At 41.3% G+C, this 26,645-nt stretch overlaps 1 protein-coding gene across 1 annotated transcript; it reads left to right on the top strand.

The window, feature by feature from the left end:
• The first annotated feature begins 5,208 nt into the window (after positions 1-5,208).
• tbca (tubulin cofactor a) lies at positions 5,209-25,052 on the top strand. Its single transcript, XM_015943122.3, has 4 exons — positions 5,209-5,369; positions 13,452-13,557; positions 21,497-21,583; positions 24,434-25,052. The coding sequence occupies exons 1-4, from the start codon at positions 5,317-5,319 to the stop codon at positions 24,515-24,517; spliced, it is 330 nt and encodes a 109-aa protein (XP_015798608.1). The 5' UTR covers positions 5,209-5,316; the 3' UTR covers positions 24,518-25,052.
• Positions 25,053-26,645: the final 1,593 nt, after the last annotated feature.

Raw genomic sequence — 26,645 nt, 5'->3', positions numbered from 1 at the left:
CTCTAATTTCACATTTGCTATTCCAGCAGTGACCAAGGCACGTCTCGAGGAATACATCCCGCCTTTCTCCGCTGCAGAGTCTGTCCAAAATGCGCCCCCACCCACCCCACCTCCACCCACCCAACCCTCGGCTATAAATGAGCTGTTGTGTTTGATAATCAAATCTCTTCGATTCAGTCTTGTTCTCGCGCTCGCACGTACACACTCTTTCTGCAGGAGAGCATTGCAGCAATGAACTGAAATATATAAAAACAAGCGTGTGCACGCGCCGCATTCCATATAGCGCGCGTGCACGCATGCAACAGAAAACTCCAAAGTCATCCAGTTTTCTCTAATCATTACAATTAGTGGTGAATTATGGCTGGACTCTGACAGACGTTCCTTGTAACTCTCTTTTATTTCCACCCCGCGCTAATCAGCGCCTCTCATTACAAACGCTGATTAAACTGCAAATTACCCAGCAGCGGCCCCGTCCGCGCAGACCAGAGCCTCGTTCAATATCAATTAGATCCAGCAGCCCGCGTCTGCGGTCTCGCGGCGCTTCCAAATGCTTGATAGTAGCATTTATTAGTTTGGAAAACTCGGAAAACACCAATAATCAACGGGCATGAAGCTGCAGGGAAGGAGCCCCGGGTTTTCCCACCACTCACATGCAATCACTGCAGCTGTGATGGCAGGAGGCTGCAGCAGCACTGCACGTAGATACCCGCACGTGCGTGAAGAAACACTTAAAAACCGTCTTAAACTAGCAAACGAATGATTAGTTGAAATGCAAATCGATTTAGATTTAATATAAAAAAAAGTTTTTCTTTAAACCCCATTTGGAGTGTTTTGCTTTTTCTACTCAATCATTGGGATAAGAGGAAATGCTCATAAAATCATAAACATATTTAGCTGAAGTGTTCAAATTGAATACTCGGTGTTATAGTTTCAACAGTTATTTGTTCAATGGTTAAAACTATGCAGTAAAAGTATTGTCTATTTTTCACTCTGTTATATTGCAACCATTAACTAAAATCTATTTAAATTGTTTTTTCCTCATTAATGTGCACACTGCACCCATATTGACAAAAAAAATACCACAGAATTTTAGAAATTTATACATATTTGTTAAAAAACTGATGCTCTCTTTGTGGTCCAACTTTTAGCTCAAGCCCTAAATGATAAATAAATTGTTATTTAGTCTCATATTCCTTAAATAACGTCAAGATATTCACTAACACTGGGAATAAATCCACATGCTGAATGAAAACAAAAACACTACTAAACAGTTGGCTGTAATTCTAAATCCCTCAAAACAAAACTAAACAAAAAATAAAAAAGGAAAAAGAAAAAATATGACATAAACCAGGCAGGGGGGCTGCCAGAGATTTGGGCCCCATGAAAAAAATATCAAGTTGGGCCCGCTGGGGGCTCATCCATAGCTGGAGCTGGGGTTCCACCCTCCCAGATTCGAAAGGAGAAAAAACTATAATATATATACTTTATATTAGTGTTTCAGTTTTGCTTAATTATTTAGGTCTACATGCATTCTTACTTATTTACATATTATTTTCACAAGCTGTCTCTCATTAAACAGTGAATTTCCTTCAACAGAATTAGCAAAAAGCAGGAAATGCACATTCTGAAAGGTGTTAATCTCCTTTTCTCTTTTACTCCCTTAAAATGCGTTTATTTATTCTAAAATTTTATTTGATGATAAAATTCAAATTTGGACATCTACTTAAATTTCCATGTTGTGTCAAAGCTTTACAAAACTACAATTTCAGATTACTTTCCTCTTGAAATCAAGTATTTCTGTATGACTGACAAAAATTAAGGATTCACTGCTCACAAGGTGACTTCTTTATTAAGTCTCCATGGCTTCATCATAGACACAAAATGAATAAGAACACAGTTCAAACCAGAGTCAGTTAGGGTTACATAAAATATTAAATTTGGATAACTTTGCATGAATACGTACATAAGTCTCTAGAAACCCATTTTTCTCAACAACAACAAAAACAGCTAAAATATAATAAAATACAGCAAGATTTATTATTTACAGTGATATAATTAATAATGCTCCTGAGTGACATACTTAGTGACAGACTAAATAACAATGCTTCAACCTGCCCAGCATCCAAAACAATCTGTACATTTTTACTGATTTATTTATATGTAAATATAATTATCATTATGTGGAAAAACAATGTGTTTATCACCCAAAATAGCCTTTTTATATTCCTTTGTAATAGTACTGATAGAGAAGAGAGCCTTAAGTGATTCACACAGACCCTCTTAAATGAGGCTGCTAGCTAACATGCTACATTGCTCACCTTCTTGAGGTTCATTGGGTTGTGAGGGGACACCTGCTGACATATCATCAGCTGCTGATTCTGGTAGGGACAAGGACGACAACCCATTTACCATAATTAGATGTAACATAGTTCCTCTCACTGTGGATATCAGAGCTAGCAAACAGGTTGAATTTAACCACTCACTAACTAAACCCACCTTTCTTTGAGAAAAACTGTGTCACATACTGACGCCCTCTCTTCTGCCTGTCCTCTTTCTCCTTTCTTTCTTTCCTTTTCTGTGACCCAGACTTTGTTTTTGCAGACATATTTACTGCAGCCTTGTTGCACTCTGCTGTCTGACCACTGCTTGAGCTTGCCTTGCCTGCTACGCCCCCTCGGCCAGGTGGACTGTACCATTTGATGCCGTTAGGAAGGGGGTGGGGGGTTAAATTAATTAGTCAAAATAAAGTAGGGACCTCTGAATAAATATACATTTCATAAAGACTAAAAGATTGTTTGTTTAATGTCTTAAATGAGAAAAAATACTGCAAAGTAAAGTACTTGTGATTTTTAAACTTTCTTTATTTTTTATTCAACTTTGAAACTTTTTTGGGCCCCTGACAGCTGTGGGCCCTTAGAATCTTCCTAATCTTTCACCGCTTTATGGTGCCCCTGAAACCAGGGGTCACTGACCTTTGTGAAGCTGAGACCTACTTCATGGGAACTGAGTCGATACAAAACTGACCTTTGAACTAGAATAGATCAGAGTGAAACCATAATTAACATAATTAATTGTTTTTAAAGAATATTATAATTTTTAAATCTCTATGAATGCTTTTGTGATTAAAGCGATGGCAGCAGAACTTTTTTTTTTTTGTTAACTTGTGCTATTTAGAGAAAAGGCCTGCGGGCACATTACATAGTTCCTGGGTCACCATAGTGACCCCTGATCTAAACAATTATAGCAACTGGAAACTGTGAAGGAGGTGAATTCAATATTTAATTGTACCTAAATAAATAATTTTTGTTTTATAAGTCAGTCTGGTTAAAATTGTGTTGCTCTTTCATTTTCTCTGTTCTCCCGTCTAGGGTGTCTCTCTTGCATTCATGACATCAGTAACACACAGAACAGGCCACCAGTACAACCCAGAGTAAATAATGAAATAAGTTGTATTTATGTAGCACTTATCACAGACATAGAATCACAAAGTGCTTCACATAGATCAAAACAAAATAAAACATAAAGTAATTAAATCATAATGATCTCAAAACTGAAATAGATTAACATCAGAAAAAACTAAAGTCATAAAATTATTACATTTCTTAAACAGATGAAAGATTACAAATTAAAGTTAAAAATAAGAAAACAAAAGATTTTTGTGAAAGCAGCTTTAAATAAAAGGGTCTTTAGCTGTTTTTTTAAAGCGTCCGACTGTCGAGGATAAAGGAAAATCATTTCAGAGTCGTGGTGCAACAGCCTGTAAGGAGTGATCACCTCAACTTGTATATGTGGTCTTTGGAACTTCTAGAAGGTTCTGGTGTGTGGACCTGAGGGTTCGGGTTGGAGCATAAGGCTTTAACAGTTCAGTAATATAAGGAGGAGCGTGACCATGTAGAGCAATGGAAGTAATAGTCAGGATTCTAAAATGAATTATAAAGTTAATGGGTAACCAGTGCAGAGACATCAGAATAGGAGTGATGTGTGCTCTTCTGATGAACAAGACATCCCTTTGCAAACTTACTCACACCTGGAGGCAATTTAGTCAGCAATGAACCTTTAGTGAAATCTAGGACTGGACCAGTGAAATCACTGACAAGGATTAGAGATGCACGAATCAGCACCTTGGATAGCGACACCACCCTTGTAGGTCCCTGGGTGTGCAGGAACACACAGAACAGGTCACTAGTTCCTCCAGAACATCAAAGTCCATTTGGATGATGAAGGCAGAATAATTTCATCATTTTGAGCGTCCTGCTGTAGTTCAGTATTGGTCATTTTGTTGCTGACTTTTATCTGGGCTACTGAGTCATTGTGAGCTAAAGTTTTGTGAGTTGTATTGTTGCTCAAAGAACAGTTTCAATTTTAAAAAGAAAAGTTGTTCCTTTAAGGTTTCAGTCTCTTCTAATGTGTTTCATACAGTCCAAAAAGGTAATGTGTAGTTTTTGTCACCCTCCCTGGTGAACTTGATGTTGTCCACTGAGACCATAATTCTTGTTAAAGCTTCCATTTTTTAGGCTTGGACTTTGAAACTTGTGTCTACAACTAGTTTAGAGCCCAGACCCCCCCCCCCCCACACACACACACACACACACACACACACACGCCCCACCACCACCACCACAAAAATGTTATTTGCCCTTTTTCTCTTTTACATGTAAAGAAGAATGAAAATCTATAACAACAAATGTAACTGAACTTCACTTCACAGAATGACGTCCATGCTTCACGGCTGGGATCCCGCAATGGACCTAAAAAGCTTTTTAGGATTATTGTTTTGAACAATAAAAAAATTTAAACAATCGACCAACAGAAGGTTAATATTTGTGAACTGTAGTTTTGTGATGGCATATTGTGGAAAAATAGTCTAGTTGCTTTGAGTTTTCTTCAAATTTCCTCCATGTTTTTACATGTGTATGCAATGTCTTTTGGTATTTGTTCTGTTTTTTCAAACATATTTACTTTTTAGCAACTGTTTAATCAAAAAATATTTAGACTGAAGCCGTTTGTGCTCCAAAACTACCTTTGCACAACACGGATCTGCTAACAGCTGTACTGACAATAGTGGCACAACCTTATTTTTAAACATGTTAAATATTTACCAATAAAAAGAAAACATGTTTTATAACGTTTTAAACAACCAGGTGGCTCAGATCACATCTCAGCGATCCTGCCAGGCAGAAAGACTCAATAAACTCCACAGATCGATTTATCTGTGAGCAGCTTGTCATCCCTGAAGTACACCTTCTCAGCCGCAGTTAGCTGAACTCGTTACAGTGAGAACCTTCCATTTACAGCTGAAAACACAATTCTGCGGCCATGGCAGACCCAAGACTAAGGCAAATCAAAATTAAAACAGGCGTCGTTAAAAGGTGAGGACTCGTTTTACTTTTTAAAATTCAAATGTATTTGAACAATGTGCTTACAACGGGAAACGTTATTCTAATGCTAACAAGCTAACTAGCTTAGCCGATAGAGCCGGTGCCTTGAAAGAGAACTTAGCCGGACGAAGCAGCGTGTTAGTCCCTTGTCTGCCTACCATTCACCGGTGTTGGAGCGCGGCCCTAGCTAAACGGTTAACGTAACCAGCCTTTGTTTTTTGTTTCCATTGACTGTTGTTGGTTTTACTGTGTCAAGCGAATGCATATAATCTCAACGACGCCCGACACTATTAGCATAAAATATCGGTTCGCTACTTGACCGTTGTTGGGTGAGTTAGCACATTGCTATTATGCATGCCTTCATGCAGCGATATCTGAATTTTCACTTTTAAATAAACAGATCTTCTCGAATGTGAAGACTTTAAAGTGCACACGAAAACGTGTCACGGGGCTTACAAGCAAATGCAGCACAGACGATCAGATCATGAAATGTGATCATTGCACTATCATTTATCACTCACTGTTTAATATTCGAATGTTAAGGCACTGCTGTTGGTGTTTTGTAAAGATAATAAACAGTAATATAACTAAAATACGATGGAAAACGAAGCAAGTATATCTTTTAAATACAAATATATTAAACATGGTAGGAAGCTTGTTTTAAGTCTTGTAGACTGAACTCTATTTAATATTCCCACGGGCTTTACTGTAAAAGGCTTTGAGTGCATAGTTTCCAGTAAGAGCTTGTTATTATCTGATATTTTCAGTCATCTCTCATGTTCACTTTGTCTCTGCAATGCCTGCCTGTCTTTTTCCATCCATCCATCCATTTTCATTCGCTTATCCAGAGTTGGGTCGCGGGGGCAGTAGCTTAAGGCGAGAGGCCCAGACTTCCCTCTCCCCAGCCACTTGGGCTAGCTCCTCCGGGGGAATCCCAAGGCGTTCCTTGGCCAGGTGGAAGTTCTTTCGGAAGAGGGAATTGAAGCTCCTTCTGACAGGAGACTCTGCCAGACGTTCCCAGCAGACCCTCGCAATACGTTTGGGCCTGCCTGGTCTGACCGGCATCCTCCCCCACCATCTGAGCCAACTCACCACCAGGTAGTGGTCAGTTGACAGCTCTGCCCCTCTCTTAACCCAAGTGTCCAAGACATGCGGCCGCAGGTCAGATAAAACAACAAGAAAGTCGATCATCGAGCTGCAGCCTAAGGTATCCTGGTGCCAAGAGCACATATGGACGCCTTTATGTCTGAGCATGGTGTTCATTGTGGACAATCCATGACTGGCACAGAAGTCCAGTAACAAAACACCACTCGAATTCAGATCGGGGGGCCGTTCCTCCCAACCACACCTCTCCAGGTCTCACTGTCGTTGCCCACGTGAGTGTTAAAGTCCCCCAGCAGAACGAGGGAGTCACCGGAAGGAGCGCTTTCCAGCACCCCCTCCAAGTTCTCCAAAAAGGGTGGGTAGTCTGAACTGTAGTTTGGTGCATAAGCACAGACCAGTCAGAACCCGCCCTCCCACACGTAGGCGGAGGGAGGCTACCCTCTCATTCACTGGGGTAAACCCCAACGTACAGGCACCAAGATGGGGGGCAACTAGTATGCCCACCCCTTCTCGGTGCCTCTCAGTGGGAGCAACTCCAGAGTGGTAGAAAGTCCAACCCCTCCCAGGAAACTGGTTCAAGAGCCAGAGCCATGCTTTGAGGTGAGTCTGACTATATATGGGGCAGCAGTAGCTCAACAGGTTGAGAGGGTTGTCCAGTAATCGGAAGATTGCAGGTTCGATCCCGGCTCTGGACAGAGAATTCTGCTGTTGTGTCCTTGGGCAAGACACTTAACCCACCTTGCCTGCTGGTGGTGGTCGGAGGGTCCGGTGGCGCCTGTGCTCGGCAGCCTCGCCTCTGTAAGTGCGCCCCAGGGCAGCTGTGGCCACATCATAGCTCATCCCCACCAGTGTGTGAATGTGTGTGTGAATGGATGAATGATGCACTGTAGTGTAAAGCGCTTTGGAGTCCTTACTCTGAGAGGCGCTATACAAGTGCGGGTCATTTATCATATATCTAGTCGGAACCTCTCAACCTCACACACCAACTCAGGCTCCTTCCCCACCAGAGAGGTGACATTCCATGTGCCAAGACATTCCTGTCTCCCAAGAGCCAGCTTCTCTAGCTGAGGATCAGACCGCCAAGGTCTCCGCCCTCGACTACCACCCGTCACACACTGCACCCGACCCCTTTAGCCCCTCCCATGAGTGGTGAGCCCATGGGAAGGGGGACCCACGTTTCCTCTTCGGGCTGTGCCCGGCCGGGTTCCGGTGGTGAAAGCCCAGCCACCAGGAGCTCACCAATGTGCCCCACCTCCAGGCCTGGCTCCAGAGGGGGGCCCCGGTGACCCACGTCCGGGCGAGGGAACACGGTTTCCATTTAATTCATCATAAGAGGTCTTCGGGCTGCTCTGATCCCTCCCCTTCTTTTCTCCATTTCATTGAAAATCCCACCATTATGGTGTTAGACTTACAAAAAGCCAAATTAAAAGTATTTATAACAAAGTTTGCTGTAAATATAGATAGATAGATCAGACCATACCTAACACAACATGCCACCCAGCTCCTGGTGCAATCTACTGTCATCTCCCGCCTCGATTACTGCAATGCCCTTCTAACTGGTCTTCCAGGCAGTCCAGTACAGTTCTTCAAATGGTCCAGAACGCAGTGGCGTGTCTGGTCTTCAATCAGCCAAAAAGATCACACGTCGCCCCTCTGTTCATTGAGCTCCACTGGCTACCGCTAGCAGCACGCATCAAATTCAAATTGCTAACACTAGCATACAAAGTCAGTGATGGTACGGCTCCCATCTACCTGAATCCTCTTGCAAAGGCTTACGTCTCGGCCCGGCCGCTCCGGTCATCACAGGATCGTCGGCTAGCAGTGCCTACACCACGCTCAGGACAATCCAGACTCTTCTCATGCATCATTCCACAAATGTGGAATGACCTTCCAAGCACTACCAGAACTGCGGCTTCCTTTTCAATTTTCAAGAAACTCCTGAAGACCCTGCTCTTCAGAGAGCATCTTAACTAGCACCTTGCCTGCACCCATCCCCCCCTCTACTCTCCACTCCTTGTTCCCTCCTCTCCATGACTGATGTCAATGTTGTTGTTTGTTATTGTTGTTGTTAGCCTCAAGGGCAATATGCCGATTATCACTTGTAAGTCGCTTTGGACAAAAGTGTCTGCTAAATACATAAATACAAATACAAAACCAGCTACAAACTTAGAATTTACAGCCATTGATTATTTTAGCAATTGTGTACTCTAATAATCCATCTTGTAAAGACGGATTGTGTTTGCAGAACTTTGCACAGAATATTATTATGATCAGAACTGCATCAGATCTTTGTGCAAAATTGTTGATCCCACATTGTTGTAATCAAGACTTTGCTGAAGCGTTTTTGCTTGTCTTATGTTTGCCAAGGCCCTAATTGTTTGACCTTTTTTGTCTTTTTCTTTGAGATTTTCCCCTATTTTCTTCTTTCCTCTGTCGCACAGATCATAGCATTAGCATGATGTCCAACAGTAATACCTGTCCCCATGAAACATGATCACAGAGCAATATGCTGGGATGTGGTTTATGAAGAGTATCAAGCCTGAAAATTAAGCTGTAGGGATTTATTTTTGTCATTGAAATATTCAAATAGACCCTAAATAAATATGTATATTATACCACCTAAATCTCCCATGTTAGCCTAAGTGCTCCTCTTCACTGTTTGACTAGCTATCCTGATGCCATCAGTCCTGTCCCAATAAAACAGGTATTATTTTTGTTTTTAGCAAGTGTCTATTTAAGGGCTCCACAAACTGTTGATGCCTTTAAACAGGCATCAACCTTTTTAGAAAAGCCTTTAGCTAAATGTATTTTATAACCGCTATTTTTAATATCTCCTTTTTTTTAGTTGTGTGTTCTGTAGCACTTTGAGATTCCTGAAATATGAAGTGCATTAAAAGTTATTATAAATATTATTATTGTTATTATTATTATTATTATGAGATTCCTGAAATATAAAGTGCATTAAAAGTTATTATAAATATTATTATTATTATTATTATTATTATGGCTGCAACTAACGACTGTTTTAATAGTCGACTAGTCACAGACTATTGAAATGATTAGTCGACTAATCGGATAATTATTAAATTTTTCTTAAATTTAGCATGAGAATGCTTTAATTTTGTGAAAAATGATAATAAACACAAAAAGAGGGATACTTCAATGGAAAATGCATATTTTATTGAACTTTGCTGCTGATAGGCCAATTCATACTAAAAGTAAATAAAAACGCTGTCTAACACCAATTAGGCACAGTGCTCAGTCAGTATAGACATAAATGTATAAATAAAATGAAAAATCTTTTGTCAGGCACAGTCAGGCATAACATTAAATCACTTTTTTAAGAGCGAAATTATGTTTAAAAAATGTACAACGTACATCCAAAATAAAACGTATTGGCTTTCGTGTTATTTAAATCTTACCAAGGTGAGTCAGACTTGTTTCATTCAACTGTCCGACGTGCTTTCTCGTTAAGTGTTCATGCATCAGCGACGTGCTGCCGTGATACGCGACGACTGCTTTGCTAATAATGCAGGTCAACTTTTTATTCGCCGAATCCAGGCTAGAATGCTCCCAAACTGTAGATATCTTGGTACGCGTGGCTGCTGTGTTGGACGCTGCCATTTCTGTTACTTGGCGCTCATTAGAGAAGCTATTGTGCATGTGCGACTCTCGGCAGAGATTGTAATGAAATGAGATGCCTCACTCGGTCGGAAAAAACACGTCTGGCGACAACGTCAACAATGATATTCATTGTCGACTGTTTCTATTGTCGATATTTGTCGACAACGTCGACGAATCGTTGCGGCCCTAATTATTATCTATTTGCAATATTGAGTTTATTTGTTACCCGCCTCCGGATAAGCGGAAGATGGATGAATGGATGGATGGAGTTTGTTAGCTTGTATGAAGCTGTAAGAGTATTTAGCATCATGGCAGACTTTGGGTTGTGTCACGTTACCGATTGTGTTTTGGTGTGGTCAGATTACCAACAGACGTCCTTAAGGGTAATGATGAAGTTTGGTTATGTCACAGCGTGTGCGGATGGAGACAATCATATTGTCTCTTTCTACCGTACCATTGGGTCTGAGGTTGAGTAAACTCTTTCAGGGTAAGACAGGAGATATTACATTTTAGTCCCTGTAGACCAAAAGTACTGCCATAACGTGAACCTTTAATCAGGGTGTTGGGTTTAAAGGCGCTGGCTGTCATTTCTCTTGTGTGCTCTCCTTTCCCCGTTCCCTCCACCCTTCCAGGTTTACAGGAGAACTCGCCGGCTCTTTTAGCCAGGCCTATTTCCAGTGGCTTTTGCACATTCCAGTCAGTGCCTCCCTGCCCTAGCGAGGCGGATGCCCTTAATAAAATGACAACAGTAATTTGCCTTTGTCATTCTGGTCCCAGCACAGACTACACCGTGTCTCAAAAATACAGTGCTGGAGAAGGCGGCCGAATATGTGTGTATCGGCTGGCTCTAATTCCCTTTTTTTCTATTTTCCAGAGAGCTGCCTTTTCCATTAAGCCTGAGGTGGCAGGTCTATTTAAAACCAGCCACGACCCCACCCCTCATTCACACAGCACTCCTAGAAATAAGAAATTAACATCAGGACTGGAAGGGGAGGAATGGGCATTTTGTTATTAGACTGTCCTTCAGTTTTATTCAAATGATTCCAACCTCCCTTCCTCCATCTTTTTCTCCTCTGTGTGCCACCTTCCTCCGCTCCAAACAGGCGACATCACTCATTCTGCGTCTAGCTGGAGAGTGGAAGACAGGAGGTGGTATTGCATATGGTGCCTGTTTAAAAGCTTCTTGATGGAACCGTGTTACAATGAGCAGTAATTGATGTAAAATATGACAGAGTGCTGTTGGCTTCCTGGGCTATGCGAGGAGCAGTGTGAGACGGAGGGAAGGGTCTCCGGTAATATGACTGACTAATGAAGGATTACTCACTTACACACAGCTGATTTTATGAAAAATGAAATTTGTGTTGTCATTTTGTTGAGCGGCCACAGCCGGAAAAAGACAATTAGGTGGAAATCATTATCAATAGCAATATTTTCAAACTCTATTATGCCAATCAGGGTCTGAATCTGTTTAATAGATTTAGCTCCATTTGGCCAGTAATTGATAAATAATCAAAATTTATCTATGTACTCGAGCCATTTTCACTACCAATCAATGAGAAGTGGCCCATTTACCACCTGACTTGGTCCAAATTAGGGATTGAATTGATGATCAATTAATCTCTAAAAAGAAGTAAGTGTGTGTGTGTGTGTGTGTGTGTGTGTGTGTGTGTGTGTGTGTGTGTGTGTGTGTGTGTGTGTGAATGGATAAAAAAGAACGATGATGTGTTAACAGAATTTTGTGTACAAGTACACACTGTACACAATACCGCTGATGACGAGCAGATAATGAATTTAATCTATTTTTACTTCACTTCATGTAAGTATTTGGCATTTGTGTTGCTAGTAATAAGGTAATTGAGGATTTTATGACCAGTTCTTTGTTAAATATGCAACTGGTGATAATTTAAACAAACTAAATGTTTTTATTTAAAAGTGAATAGCATTCATTACAGTACATTCCCCCAGTCCTTTTTCTGTCTTTGTGAATGGAGCTGCTACAGAAAACAGGATATCTAAATAGTCAGTTTGCTTACAAATGTGTTTTGTTTTGTTTTAGCCCAAGCTATTGGTCATTTTTCTTTTGAAACAAATGTTTTTTCTCTCAATGTCTTAAAATTTGTTAGCTCTCCAAAGTGTTTTTTCTTGATCCTATTGGCACAAATCTAATCCCATACAAAGCTTTTAACACTTTCAGCTGTTGCTTTCAAATTGGTTTCATTTTACTTTAATGGTGAAAGTTTAATCAAGAATTTAAATGTAACTTGTGCAGTTGTGTCTTGTATAATGTTTCTTTCACATCCAAGTATGAAGATGAGTCAAATGTCAGCCTTTTTCTTAAGGTTATGCTTCACTTAGCAGCAGCTTATGAGGAAGGTTGGTGTGTTTGGTGGTTGTTATTTAGGTGTGTGTCTTTGAGACCGGGAAGATTATCTCACTCTTTCTTCAACCAGTGGAATCATAGTGTGTAAAGCCTGGTTTATGCTTCTCCGTCTGCGTCAGTGCGGAGACACGCAACGCCATTATCCGTCCTTGCGTAGGGCACGCAAGTACATACGGAGTCGAGCTCTCTTTTTTAAACATCCGTCGAACGAGACGGATTACGCAAGCTTGTGATTGGTCAGGACGCCGCTGTTGTTTACAGCGCCGCCATTGCAAAGAGAGCCGAGTTTAACTAGCTGCAGACACGGAGAAGCTTGAAGAATACCTCGCGAAAAAACTCTAAAAATATGAACATTTAGTTCTCCCGTGACTGGAGGAGTGAAAAGATGTGCAGCAAGCGTTTTATTTGTGGACGGAAATGACAGGAAACGTGGGTTTAGAGGTGGGGAGCACATGAAGCGGTGGGAGAATGAGAGACAAATACGTCCGTGTTAAAAGTCTCTTATATACAAAAAACACAATATAAACACACTATCTTGGACCGATACATGACAGGATACCACAGAACAGCGCTACGCCCTCTGCTGTCCTGCCGGGCAATTGCTTTGCAACACTCTCCAGGAAACGGAGAAGTGAAAGAGCAAAACGCTTCCGTCAGTCCGTGCGTGTCTGTCCCTTGCGGAGCTGACGGAGAAGCATAAACCAGGCTTAATCCGTCTCGTTCGATGGATGTTTAAAAAAGAGAGCTCGACTCCGTACGTACTTGCGTGCCCTACGCAAGGACGGATAATGGCGTTGCATGTCTCCGCACTGACGCAGACGGAGAAGCATAAATCAGGCTTAAGAAGACTGATGGTCTTGTGTAGTAATAGGTGACCACCACACAGCTAGCCTGTTGTGGCTCAGTTGGATCTTTACAGAAACAACACTGTCATTGCCTTTAATCATGTTGTTTCCTTCCCTCAGGCTGGCCAAGGAGGAGTTTCTCTACATGGATGAAGCAAAGAAGCAGGAAGAGAAGGTTGAGCGCCTGAAAGCAGAGGCAGGAGATGAATATGTGATTAAGAAACAGGTATTCAGTCTTTTGTTAAAGTCCCATAGTCATCATCTACAGTGTTGGGAGTAACGCCGTTTAAATATAACGTCGTTACTAACGGTGTTCTTTTTTAGGTAACGGAATAATCTAATTACTTTTCCCACTGTTGCAACGCCGTTACCGTTACTGGGGACGGAAGGTTGTGCGTTACTATGTGCTTGTCGAACGTTGAGCAACAGTGTGAGGCTTTCTGACCGCCACACTTCAGCTGCAGCCAGGGAGAGAGAGGTGTCGGTAACGCGCTTACAAACACGATGATGATTGGCTGGGTGGGCGGAGACCCTCAGTGTTCTCACTGTCTCAGTCGCTGCCTGCTGTAGACCCAACAGAGCAGTGATGGGAATAACGCCGTTTAAAATAACCACGTTAATAAAAAATATTTCTTTCTGTAACGAGCAAACTAATTAATTACGTCTTCTTTTACCAAAACGTCGTTTCTGTTGCTGCAGCAACGAATCTACTGCCGTGACCTTCTTGGCGTGACAGCGGGACGTCCCGAAGGTCCGCTCACCTGTTCACCGCTCAGACGTCCTGATCTTCTACCTTCCTAGATCATCCAGCTGTAACCTGTTTCTGATCATGTCTTTAGTCCCGCTGCAACACTGATGCATCAGTCTCAGACGTCATGGAGCTCAGGTGTTATTAGAACTACCTGTGTGTGTGTTTACCACCCAGCTTCAGATCTTCTGTGGTTGGGTCTGACCCAAGTTAGTACATATAAGTCCTCCATCAGGCTCGTGCCTCTTCTAGTGTCATTTTAAATGATTTTATTTATTTATTTAACCATTACTAGATTACCAGCAACAGAAATGCTGCTAAAAACACACAATTATGTGAAGCTGGAAAAATTAAAATGCTGTGCAAAATTACATTTATTTCTGTAATTTAACTAGACTGAGAGACCATTTAAAGGCTCGGGAACCTTTACAGGTGTTTCTATTTGCAATTTAAAATTTTAGCTGATTGGGGTCTTGTTAAATATCACACAGTGACTTTTATTAGTCTAGATAAGTGTAATGCTCCTGTTAGTAGTTCCTCCTGTTAAGTGCTTATTTATTTAAATTATTCAGGTTTATAAAAAACATTTGGACATACATTTTATTATGTTCCAGTCACTAGTCATTTATATTTCACTATTTTAGTGATTCTTGCATGCTTTAATGAAAAAAAGTAACTAAGTAGTTATTTTTCTTGGTAATTAGTTACTTTTATAATCTTCTAACTTAGTTAGTAACTGAGTTACTTTTTTGACAAAGTAATCAGTAACTATAACTGATTACTTTTTTAAAGTAACGTTCCCAACACTGATCTTCTCATACTGGTGAAATTCGTCTCCATCCCCGTGGGGAGCATTGAGCTGCAGCTGTGGCTGGGCTCGAGAACTATTTGGTGGTTTAACCCCCCAATCTAACCCCTTAAAGCTGAGTGTCAAGAATCTCGTAGGCGTGGCGCTGGAATTTCAGCCATGGCGCAGCGCCATGCCTGAGTCTGTGTAGGTGGAACACTGCAGGCCATTTACCAGTTTACCATTTAGCTTGAATCAGAGAAAAATATGGATTTTAATGCTGGCTATGACACAGGGGAAACTTTAAATGTTTATAATTATACATATGGTGGACCACAACCATACAGTTATGAGCCTGCTGCATGCCAAGCTGGGGTGTCGGGAGGTTCTGTGGAGCGAGGAGGTGTCTCGGTGAATGAACGATGCTAGCTAGCTAGCTTAAACTCGTGTGCTAACATCACAATATTGTACACCTTACTGTCATGTACCAGACAATTAAAACATAGTATTGGTCATTAAATATGATATTGATCCTTGACAATAATAAACTATAATTGAGCGTTTCTCAGTGGTTTCATGCTTGCTAATATCCGTTCACGTAACGTAGCTCTTTATGGAGTCCTCCTGTTCAGGGCAGGCTGCTCTGACCTGGCTCCGACCCATAAACCAGCTTCCCCGGCCTGCTAGGGATTTTTAAAAGCTCAGCATCCTCTTCTGGAGCCCAGCGTGGACCTCCTTGACCTGGTTCAAAGGCTGACCTGGGCTCTAGAAGCCTGCAAGTATTTATCAAAACTTTGCCGTGAGGCTCTGGAGGATAGGAGGCATGTTGAACTCCCTTCACATCACTGGGATTGTAATCCTCCAGTCTGAAGTGCGCACCAGAAACGGCCGTGTTTTCAGCTGCACAAAACGCACCAGGAACGGGAAATGGTGCCATTCATTCTCTTATTTGGAAACCCGTGGACCCGATGTCCGGACCCGCTGGAGTTTCTACATCCTCCACACACACATTTTTTTAAGAAAAATGAATGCAGTCCAAAACTAATGAGCACACACTGGCTCGATAACACGACCTCTGTACCCAAAAATTACCTACTGGCCACACTGAGCTTCAGGTAGGACTAGCTTATAGCTCCCCCTAATTACATCATAGGTTAAGATTTTAAAATAGCATTTTTAGAAGCTTTGCTGAAAAAGGCCACTGTTTACTCAAAATAAGGGGCCGTTGTGTATTTTTGTAAAACAAAATACCCACTATAAGGGCTTCAACTAGTATTTTAGTCTATAAAATTTAACCAGCAATTTGCTGTTTAGTTGAACATTTTTTAGAGCCTTTATTATGCAGGTATTATTCAGAAACATAAATTTACATTTAATTTCTGCAGCAGCTCCGGACTACCTGGGGATGTGCCTGACTTTAAATTTGGTTTCTTAAGGAGGTATGTTGGCCGATGCAGGTGTATGAAAATGTCAAATATTGGCCAACCAATATATTAGTCTACCTTCTTAGTTCTGTCCTTTCTAACCCAAGGTTGTAGTTGTCAAACAGTTTTTTCATTGTTTTCCTAAATGCTTCTTTTTTCACTTTTGAGCTGCTCATTTTGTTATAAATTGAACAACAGTACATGGTGAAATGATGTGCCTGTTTTTCTGTCTACTGATTTATTTTTCTTTAAGTAACTTTGGCAAAATTTTGGTTTTAATACTGTGAAATTGGGCTGGGCGATATGGATCAAAATATATATATCTATCTTTTTTGCTGAATTCCGATATACGATATATATCGATATTTTTCCTCCTGTAAATTATTTACAAGTTAACTCACTTCAAGCTGTCTTGAGAAATTATGAACATAAATCAGTAGATTAAATGCATGAAAATGTATTGATTGTTGTCAAACTTTAACCTTAGTGCCTATTCTCTACCAGTCTGAGCTTTAGTAACACAAGTACAGCTGTCTGCTAACACACACACACACACACACACACACACACAGTTCAGAGCTAGAGGTGTATCAAATGTTCCACAGGACCTTTTTAATTATATATTGATAATTAATGTAAAATTATTTAAATATCATCTAGAGGTGGCCATATCGTTTATTTCTTGTCCAGAGAAACAAAAATCTATCATGTTAAGCTAAATTTATGATGATGTAATTGCATCTTCTGAGGATCACATGGGTCATGCACCGTGGAGTTGTTAGTTATCAGGGCAAACATGGCTGCAGTCTAACAGTATTGGCTCATATCAGCAATTATACTGTTATGACTCAGAGTCTCTGGTTGCTCTTTTATAAGTATTATTTTCAGGCTACTGTTGCCGTAACCCACGCCTTACAAACTCTTAACTTTTTCAACAGAATCGCTCGTAACGGAGTATTTACTAGCATAGCAAACCAGAGCGGAAAAAAAACGGAACCAGAACAACATTTCTCACCCGTTGAGCTTGCCTTCAAAATAAAATGTTTACTCTATAGTTTACGATTCAAACCCTTACAATACGTTTGAGGTAATTTGGCCACTCCGGCAATTCGTAGATGTTTCCTGATTACACAGGGGAGGGAGGGGTTTGGCTCATCTCTCCGGCTCCTCACAAGCAGGATGGAAAACAGAACTCAGTTGGCGTTGAACGTCCCCAAATAATTAAAAAACCAGAACGCCAAATGCAAAGTTTAGAGCTGCACATTTATCCAGAGGCTCTCAGATATGAGCAAACTTGTGAGAATGAGAATGCATGTAATAGCTGCTTAGAGACGGAGCAACATGTCGCTAGCATAGCGGCTAATTGCTAGCATAGCAGTTTGACCAGTTATATTGATATAAAGATATTAAGTCATCTTGTATCTTGTTTACAAATTATATCGATATTTTTTAAAATATCAATATATCGTCCAGCCCTACTGTGAAGTTCATGTGATTAAGATCCAGCGGTTGGTGAAAGTTCTGTGTTGCACTGGTGACATTTTACAATGTAAATAAGGCAGAAAAACTCTAGATAACAGCCATGAACCGTATCGACTGATATCTAATCTTAATCACATGTACCTTTAACTTTTCCTCAGTTGTACCTTTTTTGTTTGTCTTAATGAAGACATCATTTATTTTTGTTTGTCTTAATGAAAACTTTGTGCTGCTCAGTTTCTTTTTCATAAAAAGTAAATTGTTGGTGGCCATAAAAATGTTCCATAAACTTGTAAGGACAATTATCAAAATGCTTGTGCACAAATAATTCTGTCATGCACGCAAAGAGAAATTCACAAAACACCAAGTTACCGGTATGGACAGTATTACAGTGTTACACACAGAAACTCTGTTGTACCTGCCTAACTTCAACCTTGTGCTCGTGGCAGAAGTGTTTTGCTTATGTTATAACATCTTTCATTTAGCGAAAAGGAATGCCGTGTGCTGTGGGTCTCAAATATATCCAACCATCAACATGTAGAAGAACTAGACAGAAAAGTGTAATGCAGATGGGAAACCAAAGGGAACTTGAACACCCCCTATTGACTTTAAAGTCCTACCCTCTCCATGTTAAACAAATAAGACTGAAAACTTTCATCTCTGATCCTTTTTTCCATGTATTGATTCAGACTTTTTCTTGGTGATTCATGTGAAAATATAAACTTTTCTATGACATTTGGTTGAAGCTATTCTTATTTGATGTTACAGTTAGTAGCACTGATGCTTTGCAGCAAAAAGGTTGCAGGTTCTGGTTTTTTATGTTACCCCGTGCATGTGGGAGTTTTCTTTCACAAGTCAAAAACATGCATGTTAGATTAAAACATTGGATAAAAGGTAAATCTGCTAAATAAACAAACACATATCACGAATATCTGGTTCCTATAATACATCAACTCATACTAATACATAGGGATGTGAATCTCAGAGCAACTCACGATTTGATTCGATTCCGATTCTCGGGGTGCCGATTCGATTCAGAATCGATTCACAATCAGTATTAACAGAGTGTCAGTTCCAGGATGAACTACTTTGTTGTGCAAGTTAGTTAAAGCTACTAGAAATTTTTTATTTTACTTAAAACTGGTCATGCTAAAAAAAAAATGCTAATTTACAATGTAAACTAAAGTGATTCTAAAACTGTAAACAAAGCAATCTTTTGACCAAAAGGCAACATTTATTTTTGCTTTCCTTTGAAAAATATAACAAATCATTAGTTACCTAACAGTAGCTTTGAAAGTAATACGGTCAAATCTGTGGAAACAAGTTTAACATTTGAGTCCTCAACCTGTTTAAAAAAAGTGCCTCAGATTTCTTACAAAGGAAAATGTTTTCTCTAATTTATCAATAACTTCAAATAAACACGAGTAATCCTGAGTACTCACTTATCAACTTAGAAAATAAATATGAGAATATCTCAAATTTCTGAGTATGGAAAAATAAATTACATTCTAGTCCCCACTTATCAGCAGATTAGAAAATAAATCATCCCAATTTATGGGACCACAAAAGTAAACGGAGTACTGACTCTCCTAACAAAGACCAAAAAAGCATACAAAAGTGTGTCTCAAACCTGTAACATGCCAAACATTTGAGTTCCAGGAATCGATTCTGAACCTTTGTGATTCCATTCTGAATCTTTATAAATAAGAATCCCGATTCAGACTTGAATCAATTTTTTTCAGCACCTCTACTAATACACCCATCTAATGGGCTCGACACATGGCAGGCGACATCGCCTCTCCTCCATTCATTTTCAATGAGACATGCGGGGCAAAGCGATAATCTCGGGTCTCCCTCCTGCTAAGCAACATGCGAAAAACATGCATGTGAAATTATGCGCTCATGCATGTGTCGTGCACAGGCGAGCCGAGCCAGCGGTGCGATCCCAGAAAGTAGAAATTTTCAACTTTTCATCGCCGTTGCTCGGACAATGACCAACCAGCGGAGGCTTTATTGACTGACCAGTGAGCGGACAGGATGCTTCTCAGTATCTTCAGGCAAACATGAAGGAAAGGTAAATAATTGCTGTGTTGGATTTCCCAGAGCTTTACAGCATTTCCACAAAAGAATGTAGAGATCGTCACAAAAAGGCAGCAGCATGGGAAAATGCTGGTGAGTTGGTTGTTGGTGTGGTCTCATGTTCACCATTTCTTTTTCTGTTTGTTATTTGGGATGAACCCATTCATGTAGTCTTCTTTTATATAATAAAGTCAGAAGCAAGACTTCACTTAACTCTAAGAAAACCCTGTGAGACTTCATATCTCCCACTTTTTAAACTGAGCTGCTTTAATGACCTAAAATTCCCTCTAATCTTACAGCCAATCAAAACAATGCAAGACTTGCTATTTGCTCTGGAACAGAGCACGTTGCTGGCTTTTGCCGCTGGCCGCTGCCGCTCGTCGCCTCGCGTATGTCGAGCCCATTAGCATCACGGTTATGGTGAATGAGATTCAGCTGCTGTTGGAGACAAAATAAATATGGCTCTTCCTTTTAGTAACTGAAATTGAAGTAGTTGTCATTTTGCACAGAAAATGTTTAAAATCTAAGCACGATAGGAGAAATGTGATGTTAATGACTTAAAATGTTTTCTTTTTTCTGAGAGTGGGGCACAACACACACACACACACACACACACACACATTACTGCTTCATGTTCATTTTAATAAGGTCACAGGCCTATGATTGGTCCACAAGTACAAGTTCAAACTGCAGCAGATGAAATTCCGTTTGAGTTTTGTTTGTTCATTCAGAGTGGTGTTGGAGTCTGAGCAGCAGGCTCTGTTGGTGTTAAACGGGTGGATTAGGAGGCCAGATGGATTATGGTTGAAGATGGGAGGGTTTGAGGCAGGATGGCTCAGAGTTTTATGTTTTAATGAAATCAATACGCTGTAAGTGTTGTCTTCATCCCCTCCTGATGGGATTATTCCACCACTCTGGGAGGGCACCGTGACTTTCCCCTCCACTGGTCTGGCTCAACTTCACACATCTAGGTGGCAGTGAGTCACCTCAGCTAGTTGTCTACTGCGTTGGTTGCTCAGATTCATTTACACATAATCACCATGGCAGAAGGTTATTTGTGCACACTGTCGTTTGAGTGACTGTGTCCATGTTTGAGGATTGCTGTGGGAGCGTCTGTCAGGAGCGGGTGTGTCTGACAACGTTAGCCAGCCCTTTTCTGCTCTTTAGAGTGCAGGCTAGAGGGAATTCCACATTATCTGTTGCTGTGCAAGTTCGCCGGGCAGTAACAGTCTCACTACAGGAGCAGTAATACCTCTTTACGCCTGATCACCGCGCCCTCGCCTCAAGGTTTCTTCATTCATCCAGGTATACCGGCACATCGAGGTGCTCCCCCGCTACCCAACTCCCAGCCCGATCAATAACTCAATAGCATTTTTCATACTGCTGGCCTGTTGGGGGAGATGTTATCCACAGCTGAGCATATGTGGGACACCCTGCATGTTACTACAATAAACCAGGCTTTAGCTGAATCTAGCAGATAAGTATTCTTGCACCAAGTGGTTAAGACCAATCTTCTAAACTAAACTAAAAAAAGACCAGAAAACAAAACAATAATAGCTGTTAATGACGTACAGAGCCTGAGGCACTTGCGGGGGTGTTTGTAAACAAAGATGGTGCCGATACTGACGGTATCTTTGTCTGATTTCAGATGGAGGTGTTGCAGGAGTCCAGAATGATGATCCCAGACTGTCATCGCCGTCTGGCCATGGCACACGCCGACCTCCTCCAGTTACTAGTAAGTAACACTTGTGTTACACATACATGTCTGCTCACACTGCAGGACCAGACCTGAATAATAACACTGGATATTAGTAAAGCTTGTAGCGATAAAGGGTCTACGCTGATGGAGCCAACATGTTGATCCAATCAGAAATGAGGAAAATTGAAGAGTAGTTGTTGCTATAAATGAGTTTCAGTCTAATTTGAAGACCAAGCATTTTTATTGTTTTTCTCAGACTGAGTTTGAATAAAGACGTCATAAAAACTAAAGATGCTTCAGTTACAGTTTTCCAGGGTGGACTTGTTAATTCTGACTAAAAATTACTGACGATTTTATTTCTTAATTTAATTTGTTCATAAAAGATTTACTGTGAAAAAGTATTCCCCCCCCCCCCCCCCCCCCCCCAAAAAAAACAGCCCAAAAGTACAGAATAATCTCTCCCAGGGAATGTTCAAGATTCAAGATGGTTTACTGTCATTGCACACGTGTACAACAAAACTGATATTCAAATTCAATTCAAAAATACTTTATTGATCCCAGAGGAAAATTGATTGCTGTAGTAGCTCAGAATAACAATAATAATCAAGTCATCAAAGAGTTGTTGTATATTACAAATGGCTGTTGGCAGGAAGGATCTCCAGTAGCGGTCAGTGTTGCAGTGAAACTGAAGAAGCCTCTGACTGAAGAAACTCTTCTGTTGTCAGACAGTCTTGTGAAGAGAATGCTCAGGTTGTCCATCATTTTCTTGATTCTCTGGAGAATCCTTCTTTGCATTATCTCCTCCTATACAAAGAAAAGGATCAAAGCTTTTGTAATTTGGGGTTGTGTTAATAAAAAATGATGTTAAGCAAACTCAGTAACTCCTTATGAACCAGATTGTAGCCTTGATTTATTTAATTATCATTGTTTGTCAACTCACACGTCGAAGCATGGGAATACACCAGAACACACATGAAGTTTAAATAGTCAAGTCCTTCCCACACTAGTTGCAGCTTAATGATCATGATTATTAAATGAATACATCCTTATTCTTCTCCTTGTGGAGCACATGTCTGAATGTGAGGTGTAGTTAATTGTGTTACATGTGTGTAAAATGAGCAGCAGACACACTTTCTGAAGAAATGACTGTTTCCTCTGAGCAGCTCCTCCCGCTCGTTTCCTTCCACATCTAAACATTTTCTACAGTTTTTTCCAGAAATAACAAACTTTAGATCTTTATACAGTAAAATATCTTCCCAGCCGACGTCTGCTAATACAAATGGACTCATGAGCTGTGGTGTGTTCCTGCGTTGAGGGAAAAATACAAAACTTTTCCTGAGTTCTGGATCTAGTATTCACCAGTCAAGTAAAAAATGTCCCTTTAAAAACCAAAACCCAATGCTTGTTTCAATATTCAACATTTAGTTTATTTTTGTTTATTGTTTGGATCCCCATTAGCAGTAACTGTTTTTTTTTGTTGGACTCTGAACCAGGAAATGGCTGCAGGCAAGAAACTCCGGAGCAACCAGTGACTCCGCCCCCTAGCCAATCAGCAGCCAGAGTCACAATATTAGCTCGACTCAGCCTTGCCGACTACCTCGACGGAGCAGGGACAAAAAATTGGGGAGAAGGGAAAATACCGAACCGTGGTCGGGCCGAGCGACACCGGTCCGAGTGACTGAGTAGTGCTCCTGGAAAACTAGCTTCAAACTTGGGGGAAAAGTTGAGGGAAAATACCAAACCGTGCCTTTGGAAAACGTGGTCGGGCCGAGCTTCACTAATTCCAGTTACTGTGAGTTGTGCCCTTGGAAAAGCTTAAATGTGCCCGATCTCACAAACCTGTGACCGACACACCGCTGCCAGCTCAAGCATCGGGCTCCTACCACCCAGACACCACCTCGCCGCCGCTCACTGCTACAGGCATCACTTTTAAACCAGGGGAAACCCTGATGTGTAAATTAGTTGACACAACAGACCCTGGGTCATTCAGGAGCTCCGCAAAATAACAAAGCGGCTTTGGTGATCACATGATCGTGTATTAAGAACTCACAAAGTGGCCGATCGTTCATCCAGAGTTCTGATTTAGGGGGATCAGAAAGAAACTAGTAGCTGGAAATGCTCATCCCCCATGGAACACAGAATAAGTCACCAACCAACTCCGTGTCAGTTGGACCATCAGATGGACTCTCACGTGGCCTGAATGCCTGCAGCCGACACAGATGATTGTGGCTGAGAGGTTAAAGCTTTGTGATGATGGGTTCAACGTGGGGAAAATGTGGGTTTGTTCGTAAAGCTTCACGGGAATCACAAATCTGAAATAGCCAGTTAAAAATAAAAAAGAAGCTTCTTTTGACCCTTTTAACACCCAACGTTTGAGTCTGAAACAGGACTTAAACACATTGCACTAATTATCTATTTATGGGTCCAGCTATTCCACTGGCCAGCACGCCCACTCCCTCAGGACTTCAGCTGATATGCTGAGAAGCAAACGCGAGCATGGCGAGTGCCGGGGTCATCTCAATTAATGCAGAGCAGCAGCCAGGCTGCTGGAGGTGTGAGTCACCAGCGTGAGAGCTGGATGGTAGGCAGAGGGAGCTAACCTGGAATTAAAGACGTGTCCCGTCTCCTAGAACTCATCCTCCCCGAGACAGACATGCACACGCTCATCACAGTTCATTAGCAGCGCTGTCACTACGGCGACCGCCACAGGAGCTCAGACACACTCCGTTAAAGGACGCCTCCCACTCACCATGTCCCTCTGCTGCACCGCATTAACGTCCACAGCTCTCTTGGGCACATTTCTGTGCGTTTGTCGTCAAAAATCCAGATTTGTGTTTCAAGTGCAGTAGATGGAAGTTGAAACCAAACTTGTTTGTGTTTTTCCAGGAGGAAATGGAAAAGGATCTGGGTGAATCGGAGGAGTACAAAGAAGCTAGGAACACGTTGGACTCTGTGAAGCTTGAAGGATGATTTCTGGTCTCGCTGGGAGAGATCCTCGTGTTTAAAGTCCATTCCTTCAGTCGGGCCTCCTTTGGAACCACAGAGGCGAAGCCCAAAGTCTCTGCTCTGAAATCCTTATATCTACTGTTTACTAACGTGCCACCATGTTTGCTCACTCTTCCCTCTTCTGTCTGTAAAATCCCATCAGAACGGACGGATCGGTCTTATTGCAGCGGAGGACCGGAGGGCTTTATTTCCCCTAGAGCCACACGGTTCAGCACACGGAGATTAAATCTCGAGCAAAATGTTTAAAAAAAAAACTCACCTCTGTTTGATTTTGATGACTTAATTATAGTTCGGAAATATTTCTGCTTTTCTTCCTCTTCTACAGCTTTTGTCAGCTTCACCGTTTTTTTCTTGCAATGTTTTACGACAAGATTTATAATTGTTTTCACTGTTCATTGAATATGTTTGTGAATAAAAATGGCAGAAGTTTGTGAGAAATAATAAATGCAATGTTTTAAGCCAACATCTTAAATTAAAAAGCTGAAGGGAACAAATTCTAGCAATTTTCATTGGGGATGTTTTGTTTCTGATCACCCATTTGGATGGATTTCACCGCGTGAGTGCTGCTCGGTTATGAAAAAGTCATGATTCTTTTGTTCAATATTATAAAAGAATTTGAAACGATTACTCCTTTAGTTCAGGAACAGTTTGCATTTACTCATTCAGACAAAAGCACAAAGGAAAGCTGCTGTGCTGCTGGTCGGATTGAAAGTTTTCCCACCCTTCAGGTTTCAGGTTTTACCTTAAAAATGTTTCACATTGTAAAGTCGTGACACATTTACTGCTATCTCTCGCATGAATGAATGCCTTGTCAGTCGTTTCTGTGGAATAAATGCGCTCCAGATGTTGGGGCGGGGACTGAGAAACGATGGGATTAAAGGCAAATGTCTCCCCTCTGATTGGCTAGCAGCAAAGCGAGTCTTCGGCAGCCTCTGTTGTAAAACATTTTCTTTGGTTAAAAAAAAGTGTTGATGTTTTATCCCCACAAATATCTCAAGCCTGAATGTTATGTTCTAGAGTTACTAATGCTAACTGTTAGCTTCTACACGCTGAGACGTGCTCTGCTCTCTCGTGGCTAAAAAGGCACCGCCTTCCACGGTCCCAGGCCAAGGTGTGTGGGGTCGTAAGTGCTTATTGTCCATGTGACGTAGAAGAGATTGGGTTTTTCTCACCTGGTCATTTTTCTGTCTTCTACGTCGGGACGGACACACGCAACGCCGTTATCCATCGATGCAAGAGCGCTTAACAGGCTTGCGGAGGAAGACTGAGACATGCCCCAATTTTAAGTATCCGTCGAAAGAGACTGAGGCCGCAAGCTTGTGATTGGTTAGGATGCTGCTTCCTGTTTTTATTCATCCACAGCTCCGTCTTTGCCACTTCAAAAAGTAAAGAAATGTTCAGCTGCACACATGGAACAGGTTGACGAATGCATCGCAGAAAATATGAAACGTTTATTCACCCGTGACTGAATTGAGTACAAAGATATGGAGCAAGCGTTTTGTTCGTAGATGGAAACGATGAGAAACGTGGGTTTAGAGGTGCTGATCGCATGAAGAGGTGGAGGGGAATGAGGGACAAATTTGTGTTAAAAAGTCTGAAATACATTAAAACAATATAAAGAGTGTAAGTACGCTGTTGTGGACCAGATACCTCAGAAGAGCGCCACGCCCTCTGCTGTCCTGGTGGGGAAATGTTTTGCAACAATCCCTAGCTGACCGAGTTGTCTGAAAGCAACCTCCCAAGGCGCTTCACAACACGATCATTCACCCATTGACATGCTGGTGATGATTGAATATGGAGTCATAATGGCACCAGATCTCGGGCTCTGCACCTACTGATGACATCACACTACATGACTGGACGTTGGCACTTTGATGTAGAATATTTGGGTAATTTTGGGGAAGCAGAAATCTCATGAAACTGCGTTTTAAAACAGCAAGTATATAGTTTAAATTATGAGTGGCGATTTAATAATTATATGCCAAAATTGCTCTTAGAGCTGTTTTGTTGGTAAACTGAAGTAAAGTTTACTGGTTAGCTGGGCCACAGTGATGTTGCCATAGGGTGATGTCATCGGCAGGCCAGGTCCATG

The sequence above is a fragment of the Nothobranchius furzeri genome, chromosome 6 (genome assembly GCF_043380555.1).
Source record: "Nothobranchius furzeri strain GRZ-AD chromosome 6, NfurGRZ-RIMD1, whole genome shotgun sequence".
Lineage (NCBI taxonomy): Eukaryota > Metazoa > Chordata > Actinopteri > Cyprinodontiformes > Nothobranchiidae > Nothobranchius > Nothobranchius furzeri.
This window is presented reverse-complemented; position numbering and strand designations above follow the sequence as displayed.

What these genes read in the sequence shown, in the direction of transcription:
- tbca (XM_015943122.3), top strand. Translation starts at nt 5,317, where the DNA reads ATGGCAGACCCAAGACTAAGGCAAATCAAAATTAAAACAGGCGTCGTT. An exon ending in AAAACAGGCGTCGTTAAAAG is followed by an intron (nt 5,370 to 13,451) that starts GTGAGGACTCGT and finishes TCCTTCCCTCAG; the next exon opens with GCTGGCCAAGGAGGAGTTTC. An exon ending in AATATGTGATTAAGAAACAG is followed by an intron (nt 13,558 to 21,496) that starts GTATTCAGTCTT and finishes GTCTGATTTCAG; the next exon opens with ATGGAGGTGTTGCAGGAGTC.